The sequence below is a fragment of the Mus pahari genome, chromosome 3 (genome assembly GCF_900095145.1).
Source record: "Mus pahari chromosome 3, PAHARI_EIJ_v1.1, whole genome shotgun sequence".
In the NCBI taxonomy this organism is placed as follows: Eukaryota; Metazoa; Chordata; class Mammalia; order Rodentia; family Muridae; genus Mus; species Mus pahari.
The window spans coordinates 16455024-16466928 of NC_034592.1; the positions used below are offsets into that span (position 1 = coordinate 16455024).

The following is an 11905-nucleotide window of genomic DNA, read 5'->3' on the forward strand; positions in this document are numbered from 1 at the left end:
ACATATAATAAATAAATAAATAAATTTTTAGGGAAAAAAAAAATTTTATGGGTGGCTGGTGAGATGGCTCAGAGGGTAAGAGCGCTGACTGCTCTTCCAAAGGTCCTGAGTTCAAATCCCAGCAACCATATGGTGGCTCACAACCATCCGTAACGAAATCTGATGCCCTCTTCTGGAGTGTCTGAAGACAGCTACAGTGCACTTACAAAATAAATAAATAAATATTAAAAAAAATAATTTTATGTTTGAGGGTCACCACAACATTAAGAACTGAATAAAAAGGTCACAGCATTAGAAAGGTTGAGAACCACTGGTTTAAACCTACGAACTAGCTTGGCCATTAAGATGGCCTGGTTTAGTAAAGTGCTTACCATAGAAGCATAAGGACTTGAGTGTGACTGTCCAGTCCCCATGTAAAAGCCATGCATGATGGTTCTCGTCTTATAATCTGGGCACCTGGGCCAGAGACAGGCATACCCTGGGAGCTCATGGAAGTAACTTTCTTGTTGTTGCATAGATTCCTGGCAAGTTTGCAGAGATTGAATGTCACCATTACACGAGCCAAGTATAGCCTCTTTATCCTTGGACATTTGAGGACTCTGATGGTAGGTACATTCTGTGGGGACTACAGGGAGTTTTAAAATTATCTGTTGTTGCCTATTACGGATTTTTTTTTTCCATCAAAACTTCATCAACTTGACTGTGAGCTTTTGTGTATGTACAAACTGTTCTTTCTTAGCTCAAAGCTCAGGTGTATACACTAGGATTTCAAAGTGACTTGTCCGAACCCTGGTGTGTATCAGTGATAAGACCAAAGAGGGTGTGAGATCTACATAGAAAGTGCCAGGACAGAGTTTAGCAAACAATGGTGTGGCCATATGAACGGCTTCAGAGAGTGCAGAGACGTGGGGAACTGCCTTCTTAGGGCACGTGGGTTGCGAGGAGAGGTCTGCCCCAGAGCTGTTCTGTGCAGAGGTTCCTGGAATGAAGCATAGTGTTGTGTATTGTTAGTGGGGGATGCTCTGAGTGATGCCAGCGGCAGGAGCAGGGGGCGTGTGCTTGTTGCTCAGCTCGGCTGGGGTTACAGTGGACTGGTGCTCTCCCAAGTTTTTGCTGTGAACTTTATCTTTTAATAATCTGAGCTCTCTTGCCAACCCAATAACTTTTTGGTGTTTTAAAAAGTGGTCCTCTGAGGAGAGAAGCCAATTCTGCTTGTTTTTCTTCCCTGTTTTGTTAATAGCAGGCAAGAACATTCAAATGCATCTCCTTCCCATCTCTTACCTACATTGCGGTTTTTAGCTAGTGTTGTTTATGTACCCTTTAAAAGAAGCTGTAAAAGCTTGTTTGATGTCTCTTTTTAAGTTGATAAGGAAAAATGAAATTTTATCATAAATATTGCTAAAAGATTGTTTCTAACATAAACATTGACATTTTAAGATAGTCATGGGGGCTGGAGACATGGCTCAGTGGTTAAAAACATTTGCTGCTTTTCTAGAGGACAGGAGTTTGGGTCTCAGCACCCATGTTAGCTGGCTCATGACTGCCTGTAACTCAAGCTCCAGGTCTCTGAAAGGTCTTGCTCACTGACATAAACACATAGAACACAGAAATAAATTATAAACCCTTACTGATGGGGCTGGGGACAGCTCAGAGGTATATAACACCTGCCTGGCAGGTATAAGGCCCTGAGTCCATCCCCAGCATCATGCATGCAATTTAAGCAAGCGAAGAGTAAAATAATAGAAAGATTCAGGGGCTGGAGGACTGCTCAGGGTTAAGAGCTCTTCTAATCTTCCCTCAGTAGGTAGTCCTGTGGGGTTTGGGAAGCTAATAAATGCTGTGGGTTTTCTTCAAGAGCAGTCAGGTGTGGTCAGGAATTTGCCTTCTGAAACCAAGTCTTAACTGTTAAAATGTCAGCCATGCCCTCTGTAGGTCAGCAGGATGCTTACTGCAGTAGCCGCTAGAGAAATGGAGTCGTTGTGCACTTGTGGGGTTGATGCAGCAGAAGGACTGTAGTTTTAATTTTATTTAATTTTAAGTAACATAAATTTAAATAGCCCGGCAGAGCTAGATCTGAAGGAGGACATCTGTGTTGCAAGGATGGCAGGGATGTGAGTAAAGTTTCCTTACAGCTGTCACCAGCCCTGGCTTTTGATAATGCCTCCTTAAGGCTGGTCCGTCCTTCTTGTCTTATGAGTGGTGAATTTTTGAGAGTTTGATTTATCAGACTATATTTATTCCTTCACAAATGGAAGTTAGGCCCACATGCTTTTCCAGTGTTTCTGTAGGGTGTGATTTTTTTTTTTCCCCCCTCCTCTTTGTTTCAGGAAAACCAACATTGGTATGAACTGATTCAGGATGCTCAGAAGCGCGGGGCCATTATTAAGACCTGTGACCCAAACTATAGACATGACGCAATGAAGATTCTGAAACTGAAGCCTGTGCTACAGAGGAGTCTGACCCATCCCCCAGCCACTGCCCCGGAGGCACCCAGACCTCAGGGTGGATTGCCCAGCAACAGGCTGGACAGTGGACTTGCCACAACATCTTTTGCTGCTTCTTTGTATCACACACCCTCTGATACTGTCACTTCAAAGGAACCTGAAAGGCCACTTCTTCAGGACCGACTTCGAGATCCACGACTACTCAGGAGATTGGATGCTGAAGCCAAGGGAATATTCCTGAAGGATCCACAGCCCGTTAGCCCTCAGCTCCCCGGGGTAGTTCATCTCTTGGGAGAGCCTGGCTTCCCCGTGGTTTTCCAGGACCTAGGTTTTGTTGTGCCACCATCCACTGCCGTCGTTGCTCCTCTGGGCAGCCACAGGTCACCTATGCAGGCTGAGCCACCACCTGCTCACCCTGCTGCTGCCGCCTCCACAAGTAAGAGGAAATACAGTGACCCAGATGCTGGGCTCAGCCACAGAAGAGAGCCCAGGGCCTTCAGTGGAGAGCAGGGGAGGCATGGCTCTGTGACTCATCATGTGCTGAGAAGCACTGACTGGGACAGGAAGAGGCTGGATGACAGCAGTGCCAAGAAGAGACGATTTCTGTAGTAGCACCTGGTGAAGAGACTGTTGTCCACAGGCCAACTAGTGGCACCCTACAGATAAGCTGGGTTTTGTTTTTGTTTCCCTTGAAGAGTGTCTGTTAGAAGATGGAAGTAACTTCTAATTCTTGGCCTGTTTGTTGGACTTGTTTTCAGTACTTTTTGCCAGTTGTATACACTTGGAGAGGGCATTTGTATGCCTGTAATCTTGTTCTTGAGGTCAGAAATTCAAAACATTGGGAGCTTGTGTTGTGTAGAAAAGGTTAGATCAGAGTGAGTACTGTAAAAGGTTAAACTGTGAATCTGTATAGCAAATGGAAAATCCTTTTACAGTGTAAACCACATTTCCTGCCTCAGCCTAAAGCACTGGTCATTTTCCAACAGAACAAACTTATTTAAAGAGAGAGAGGAGGACAGATCCTTTCAACCATTGTGTGGTAGACAAGTATAACAGCCTCATTACTGGGAGTTAGCCAAGTTTGAACCAGCAGCTAGTGTCTTGAGCTGGGGTTTCCTGGGCCTTTAGAAAGCAGCATGTTGGGAGTTGTTGTGCTCATAAGTGCACTTTAAGACAAGGCAGTTTGGCACAGGGCATCACTGACAAGTTCATTTACCTATACTGGTGTATGACTTAGTTTTCTGGCTAAATATCTTTCCCTTCTCAAAACAGAAGAACAATTCTTGAATGGTCATTCATGCTTCCAATGTTTTGTGAGGTTGGTGTAACTGGGGAATTGTAGACATGCTTAGCAAATTTGTGCTGGCTTGGTTGGCCTGGCCTTGAAGAGTCCATTTAGGATGCTTGTGAAGGCTTGAGAATTGCCAGGAAAATTAAAAAGGATGCATTTCAAGGGATCCCATGGGAGCTGCACAGGGACAGAGCAGATAGCATATCTCAGGCAGGAGAGAAACCCTGTGAGAAGAGCAGCCGTCTGGGCTGCAGGACCATCCAGTAGGTAGAGGAAAGTGCAGCCTGTGTTGCGTCACTGCAGGCACCAGACTCCATCAGACCTGTGTGGTTGTGAGAGGAAAACCAAGGGGCCTGGAAGTCAGGACGAGGGAGGGAGGGTTGCTTAACCAGTCTCTACGTAGAAGGGCATGTGAGTGTGAGGTCTCTGGTAACTACTGTGTGCACAGCCCATTAGCTGCCTTGGGACAGGAAGACACTAAGGGACACTTAGGGACACTAAGAGCCCTAAAACTTGGTGTTTGCTGTTAGGAGGGGTTTTTGCCATCTGTTCTTACACAAGGGTTTTGTGTTGGAAATTCTACTAAAGCAGGTTTTGTTTGTTAAGAGCTTTGAAAAAAACTGCATTTTGCCAAGTTTCAACACTTGAGTTTCCTGATCTCTTTTAGTCCCCAGGCATGAACCCTAATATCTGCTGAACGTTTTGTAAAGCTGGGGAGTAGGCACCTTCACAGAGCACTTCAGCCTCCTGGATGTCCCCAGCTAAGTGGGAAAGAATTCTGTTCTGGCTAGGCGAGGGGTTCAGTAAGCTCCTGCATACGACGTTGGCAGGAAACCTCGCTGTCACTTGAAATTTTCTTTCCTAGTATCTGTGAGAAGTGCTCAGTTTAGCCAAAAGTATGCTTCTGAGAGGGGAATAACAACAGCAATAGCCAGGACGTTTGTAAAAAGATTTTCCAAAACATATAGTTGGCTGCTGTCCGATGAGTATGTTGTAGGACATTGTGTGATCATCTCATGACTCACGGAGTCTGTATTGCAGCCTGCTTGTTTTGTGAGTGTAAGGGCTGCTGGGGTTAGACTCTAGCCAGGGGTCTTCCTTCTCAGCAAGCAGACCTTGCCTTAGAACTGTCTCTCAGCAGAATGTAATTGCATAACAGATCTGAAACCTTATTTATTCCAGTTGGTAAAGGTATTTGCAGAAAGTGTTTGCTGTGTCAAGTGGCCTTTCCTGACAGTGCTGTCAGAAATGGTTAACCCTGACAAGATGAAAAGGTCACTTTGTCCTTGCTGTGGTTAGAAGAACATATGCCCTGACTACTTTCAAATGTCATTTCAAGGTGAATATATTATACCTGTCTTACTTTGCTTCTCTCTTGATTTACCATAGTTTGTCCAGTTATGTTTTCATGAATTATCAGGAGTAAATTTGAACAAAAACATGTGAATAACCTCCTGTAAATGTGTTTTATAACAAGAGTGTGCTAAACTATTTTCTAAAAAATTACTTGCGCATTTTGGGAATCTTTCTGTAGCTTTGTGTTTTATATGCTCTGGATTCATAACTGGATTTTGGCAAATAGTAAACCTGTTATCTTTGTTAAAACCTAAAATTTAAGAGAAAATGGCAGAAATAAAAACAAACAAGAAAACTGGCCTGGATTAGAAGTCCGCGCTGCTAGGTTAAGGCTGGAAGACCCTCCCCTCTGCCAGCTCCTTGTCTTCACTCCCCTCCTTGCCCAGTCCCACGCTCCTCATCCTTGGGGTCCTTTGGTGCCATGGACCACCCTGGCTGGGTGTCGGGGTCCCTGGGATGTGGGTTCTCGAGGTCAGGTGGGTAAGGATTTGGTGGTGACCAACAGAAACAAACACAGAGGCAGTTTGAATCTGAGTGTGTTTTGCAGCTCTCAATCAAGGGTGTGTTCAGTGAAGCAGTGAAATAGAACAGACATAATGATAATCATTCGGTACATCAAAATATGAAATCATCCAAGTCTTACAACTTCAGAAAAAAGGTATTTTCAGAAAAACATACAGGTAGAACGAATATTGTTATGATTATTTAGTACATCAAAATACAAAAATCACCTAAGACTAGTGGCAAATTCCCCAGAACAAGTTAATGAATTTTTATGATCAGTTACTTTTTTTTTTTTTTTTGGTTTTTCGAGACAGGGTTTCTCTGTGTAGCCCTGGCTGTCCTGGAACTCACTCTGTAGACCAGGCTGGCCTTGAACTCAGAAATCTGCCTGTCTCTGCCTCCCGAGTGCTGGGATTAAAGGCGTGAGCCACCACACCCAGCTGATCAGTTACTATTTAATCTCTAGTTCCTGTTCTTTTGTAACTCTTCAAAACATAAATTTAAACTATTTTAGTTCTTTCTAATTAAGGCTTTCTTAAACAAGATACCAAAACCTACTTCCAATGACACATATGCAGCCATATAAAATATTATTGTTGGGAAGGTTTATATTTATCAATACTATCTTATACATGATTTGTAAAGTAAAGCGCTTGTTTTCCCAGAGATGAGGTCATGTTTAGTGATTCCATTTCAAGGGATGGTTTTGTAGCCATAATACTCACTAAAGATCTTGGCCTAGGGTTTCAGGAACATCTTGTATATAGGAAAAGGAATAGAAAACAAAACAGTTAAGTAGCCAAGAGAACTGTGGCTTAGTAATTTTTCTCTTGTGAAAGAGTTCCACAACCAGTTCCAGGAGGCCTCCCCTTTTTGAGGTCAAACGCCTCAGCCTGTGGAACTTGGCACACAGCTCCTTACTGGAGGTGGTGTGGCACTTTGGAATTTGGGTAAGGTTATGAGTGTCCCCATTGCCACGTGGACATCCTGTAGATTACAGTAAGTTCATTAGGCTGGGGCCGGGAGGTGGAGGCCACACATGAGCAGTATCTTGAGACGGGCACTCCTGGAAATGCCAGAGAGGAGGCACGGTACATCCAAGTCAGGTCATTGCCAGTGGCCATAGATACTCAGAACACACACAGTAGCTTACAGAATAATGTCACTTAAAGGGCACTTAATCTGTTTTCCGCATCTTGTACCCAGGGTGCACTGGGAGATCACAGGGAAGTGGGGGGTGATGATAAATTTGCCCAATGGGATGGGTGCTATGTCATGGCCACTTCATTTAGAATTTGTCAGTAGCTGTCAGTGATTGAAGTGACCAGGCACCCCTCTCTGTACCAATCCACAACTGCACACAGTCGTTCCACTCCCTGGGTTTCACTATTCATCGAGGAATAAATAATTCAGGGAGCAACATAAGATTTAGCTTGACCTTAAGAGAATTTACAGTGTTTCGAGCACGGCAGAGGCAGTTTTTGCACACAAGGGACCTGAGTTATCACCCGCTTCTGCTGTGGGATGTGAGTGGAGTTCTCCAATGGCATCTGAAGCCACGGAGGCCTGGAACATGGCTACCCTTTTCTGCTACGAGTGGGAGCCTTCAGCCTGGAAGGCAGCAAGGGACCTTTTAAAAAAAAGTATTGCTTCTGTGCTCTCCCCCCATTTTCTGATGTTTTTGGGTGCAGCTTTCGAAGATCGAGCTCTCGGGTGTTTCTGTAACAGTCTTGGTGTCTAGCTCCCATGGAGTCAGCAGGAATAAGGCTCCCATAGGGATCACCTCTGAGGTTCTGGATATAGCCCTCCAAGAAAAGTCAATGGGACACCAGTTTCTGTTAAGATGGGAGGTTCCCTAGGGCAGTCAGTGCAGCAGGGCCACAGGAGGAAACTAAAGTGGCCCAACCGATCCTCCCACCAGAGTCCACTAGTTATAAGGAGCCCACGTCATTTCAAAACCTTTGATTTTTCCTGACGGTTTGCTCTTGGTTTGGACACTCTGGGCCTGGACATATGTATAAAACCATGGAGGCAGGTTTCTCAGACTTCCGAAGCTGTGTGCACTTGATCTGCATAGTCATTCACTCTTTTTTTTTTTTAACTCCAGTGCTGGGGATTGAACCCAGGACCTGGCACGTGCTAGGCCAGCACTCCACCAATCCTCTGGAGATTTTCCTCCCCTTCTAAAGACAGGGTCTCCCTATATGGCTAGAATTTTCTCTGTATGTAGGTCAGGCTGACCTCAGAGATCCACCTGCTTCTGCCTTCTGAGCGCTGGAGGCATCCCCAAGACACCTGGCTAACTGACTCTGTACTTTTCAGTGGTAAAGGTCATTGCCTTTATTAAGACTTAAACTTTTAAATTGTGTGTATCCGTGTGCATCTGAGAGACAATATGCAGGTGTTTGTAGAGTTTAGTGGCATCAGATAAAGATATCCTTGGAGCTGGAGTTACAGGCAGTTTGAAAGCTGTCAGTCAAGGATGCAGGGACCTCATGCAGGGGCCCTAACTGCTGCTCACACCAGTTATCTAACCAGTCTCTCTTTAAAACTGTGTGTGTGTGTGTGTGTGTGTGTGTGTGTGTAGGCTTGGCATCAAGTACCTTTTCACTGATCCATCTCACCAACCAGATGTTTGGTTTGTCTATACTGGTGGCCATGAAAGACACTCTGCAGTAAGGAGTTTGGGTGGAGAGAGGATTTCAGTGCCCATGGTCTAGAGGATGCAGTTCCACAGGCCTTGTGAAGGCCAAGGGCTGCAGCGGAGGATGCTCTGTCCCTCCCTACTCCCCTCCCAAGGCCTGCAGGGCTAGGCTTCTGCTGAGAGTGTACACGCCCCTCTTCTGGGGGGGGGGGACTCACATTCTCTGCTCATTTTCTCCTGTGCTCTTTGTCCTTTTGGCTTTTAGCAACAGCGTGTTTCTGGTGTGAATCATACATTATGTCCATTTCCTGTGTTCTGCATTGCTCTGTGCTTTGTGCCTTTTTATACACATCTTTGGTTATATAGAGGGATTTACTTCTCCTCTTCCTCGTCCTCTTCTCCTCTTCCTTGTCCTCTTCTCCTCTTCCTCTCCTCCTCCTCCTCCTCCTCCTCCCTCCTCCTCCTCTTGCCAGTTTTTGGAGACAAGTTTCTCTGTAGCCCTAGACTTCCCTCTGTTGGCCAGGCTGGGCCTCTGTAGATCCGCCTGCCCCTGCCTTCTGCGTGCTGGGATAAAGGGGAGCACCACCAGCGCGTGGCAAAGGATTTGCCCTTAACGTCATTTAATATATCCATCTACAAGCTGAAAAACCATTTTTCATTTAGAAATTCAAATCTTTTGTTTTTCAAAATGATGTGCGTATGGGGGTGGGGGCAGTGGGTCTGTCCACATGTATGTCTGCTCATAGAGCCCTTGAATCCCTTGGAGTTGGGAGTTCCAAGTGGTTGTGAGCTGCCATGTGGGTGCTGGGAATCAAACCCAGGTTCTTTACAAGAGCAACAAGTGCTTGTAACCATAGAACCACTTCTCTAGCCCTTCGATTGCACTTTTATGTGTTTTGTGTGTGCATGCACACATACCACTGCTTGCTGCTTGCAGAGGTCAGAGGACATTTGCAGTTGTTGTTTCTGTTCTTCTGTGTGGCTCCTGAGATTGAACTGAGGCAGTCAGGCTTAGCAGCAGCCTTCCCCGCTGAGCCACCTCCTGACCCTTAGTGACTCGCAGGGACTGGACTCCTTTATGGCGTCTGTATGACCTTTCAGCAGCACAGGTACATGGTGTGCAGTGACCATGTCAGGGTGGCAGGCACATTCGTCCCTTGCGATGCCTGCGGGTTAGGACCCTGTCCTCCTCTCTTCAGCTCTTTTGATGTATTCAGCTAGTGATTGTCAATGCTGGTTGCTTCTCAGGCCATGCAGTGTGGAAACATCGTTCTGTCCCCCTGGACTGTGCCAGCACCCACCCTCCCATCGTTCTTTCCATGCCCTAATGATAATTTCTGAGGGTTGCTGTACAGTCTTAGAAAACTAACCCATATTGGGTAAGAGTTCGTGACTGTCCGTGTTCCATTAGAGACTCATCCGACCTTGCCGGTCCAGGGCCCCAGCAGCTGGCCTCTGGTCTGCCCTGCTGTGGAGTCTACTTTTACTCTCTGGAGCCCCCTCTTCCTAGAGAAGAATGTTTACAAGCTAAGATCTAGTCCTAGGCACTCCAAACTTCCCTGTTTTCCTGCTGGAGCTTTCATAGATCTGAGGTCGGGGAGGAGTGAGTAGAATTGGGTGTCAGGTGGGGGAAGGGGAGGTACAGTGGGAAAGGCCCTAGGGGTATAATTCCCCCCCTCTCCCTCCCCCGTCTTCCTTCTAGTCTCCTTGCCACGTGGTGTGTTGTTTCTCCTACATGCCCAGCAGAGCCTGCATCCCTTCTAGATCATAGGTCAGTGAGAGGGACTCAGGCTACTCCCCCCCGGAACAGCCCCAAGACATTAATCCAAACGTGGTTCTGATTGCTCAGCATGACCTCATAGCATGATGGGGGATTTTATTTAAGACATGGTCTCACTACATAGCCCTAGCTGTCCTAGAACTCACTGTGTAGACCAGGCTGGCCTCGAACTCACTAAGTGCTGGGATTAAAGGCCTGCACCTCATGTCTGGCATGATGGACATGGGCCTCCATCTGTGATCTCATTCCTCTCCTGGACGCACAGGGATCCTGGAAGCTGGTCTCCAGCCTCTGGGAACCAAAGGCACTTCCCAGACAAAGCTACCCCCAAGTCTTCAATTCCAGCATGTCAACCTGGCCTGCTCTAGAAGTCCTGTCACCTGTCCCTGGACTGTCCTGCTCACTGCCTCCAGGTTCTAGGTCTCAGCCAGGGCCTGGAACCTTTAGAGACAACCCTGCTCACCCTCATAGCCTTTCTCCAGCCTCTCCACACCTCTTTGAGGATTTTTGGGTCTAGCAAAACCTTGAAGGGCTGGGGGGCAGGGAATGCTGCTGATCGGGGAGGTCAGCAGAGGCATGTAGGCATGCAAGCAGCCAGGGGGCTCCCCTGGCCTTGGGAGGTCCAGGACAGCCACATGATGATTTGTACCTTTCAGAAAGGCCACTAGGAGTTCCTATGACCTCCATTTCCTGGTCCCCCAGTGTCCCATCTATACCCTTCTCTCCATTAGTCCTGGTAATGTCCCCTGCCTAGTTCTCAGCCCCAGTCCGCCAGACGAGCACGAGAGCAAACAGAAGAAGCAAACCTCACCTCTGTGATCCTTGAACTCAGGGCTGGAAAGGAGGTTGGCTATGGGTTCCAGGCCTGCCATGAAGAAGTAAGCAGAAGGGTTCCAGCCCTGGGGGATTGGCTGTCTGCTGCAGAGAGGGCAGTCCAGGACCAGGGGGTCCTTGGGCACTGTGAGCAGGGACCTGCAGAGTCTTTCCGGTCCTGGGTGGCATGAACACTGGGCAGCAGCCTAACTTTGGGAAGAAGTAGGGTAGGTGGAAGGGCTGGGCCTCTTTAGTGCCCAGGTGCCAGGTCCAGCATGATTGTGGAAGGGGCGGGGACACGGTGGGGTCCTGCCCCTGGCATATCATTGCCAGGCTGTGATCCCCCAAGTAAGCTGATGGTTGCTGTTGCCCTGAAGCTAATCTGCTGTCTCATCTTTGAGTTTCTGTCTCTCTTTCTGGAGAATGTACTTCCCCCATTACTCAGAGCTAATCACTCTATACTAAATGAAACAGATGGGTTCTCAGAAATGAGGAATGGAGGTGGTCATGAGGCTGTGGGGGATGAGCAACAGGCCTTCCTTCTGCTTGGCCCTTAGGGCCATGGGAAAGAACCTAGACAACATAACCACAGAGGCCATAAAAACCTGCATGGCCCTTTGTAAAAACCACTCATTATGTGACTTGGCCTTAAACTTGGAATTATATGAGAAGACTCATGTATTCTCTGATCCAATGACTGCTGTATTAATTAGCCAGAATGAACATGGGGGCTTCAAGGATAGAGAAGAAAAGGCGTGGATAGGAAAAGAAGGAAGAATCTATTAAAAAAAAAAAAGACAGATGCGTTTATCTTGTAGGAGGAAGATGTGTGTATGGAACAAAACAATATTAGAAGGAGAGTGTGGCTTAAGGGAAAAGGAGGCTGGGCTGGTGAGTTTGCGTTCACAGAGAGGTTGTCAATTTCAGACATGAGACCATAGAATTGCTAGGATAAGGAAAAGAAGACTGGAGAGTTAAAAGATGATGTACAAGCATATGAAGAGTTAGTCCTGCTGGGCGTGGTGGCGCACGCCTTTAATCCCAGCACTCGGGAGGCAGAGGCAGGCGGATTT

General features: G+C 46.8%; 1 protein-coding gene across 4 annotated transcripts in view; it reads left to right on the forward strand.

Annotated features, from left to right (window-relative positions):
- Setx (senataxin) overlaps positions 1–5468 on the forward strand; it is a 53839-nt gene extending 48371 nt beyond the window's left edge. For 3 of the 4 annotated variants that reach the window (XM_029536034.1, XM_029536036.1, XM_029536035.1), the window contains 2 exons: positions 518–605; positions 2328–5468. In XM_029536034.1, coding sequence (XP_029391894.1) covers positions 518–605; positions 2328–3053 — 814 coding nt within the window. In that variant the 3' untranslated portion in view covers positions 3054–5468. The remainder of the gene's footprint in view (positions 1–517; positions 606–2327) is intronic. The other variant, XM_021192424.2, reaches the window with a different exon arrangement.
- The last annotated feature ends 6437 nt before the right edge of the window (positions 5469–11905 follow it).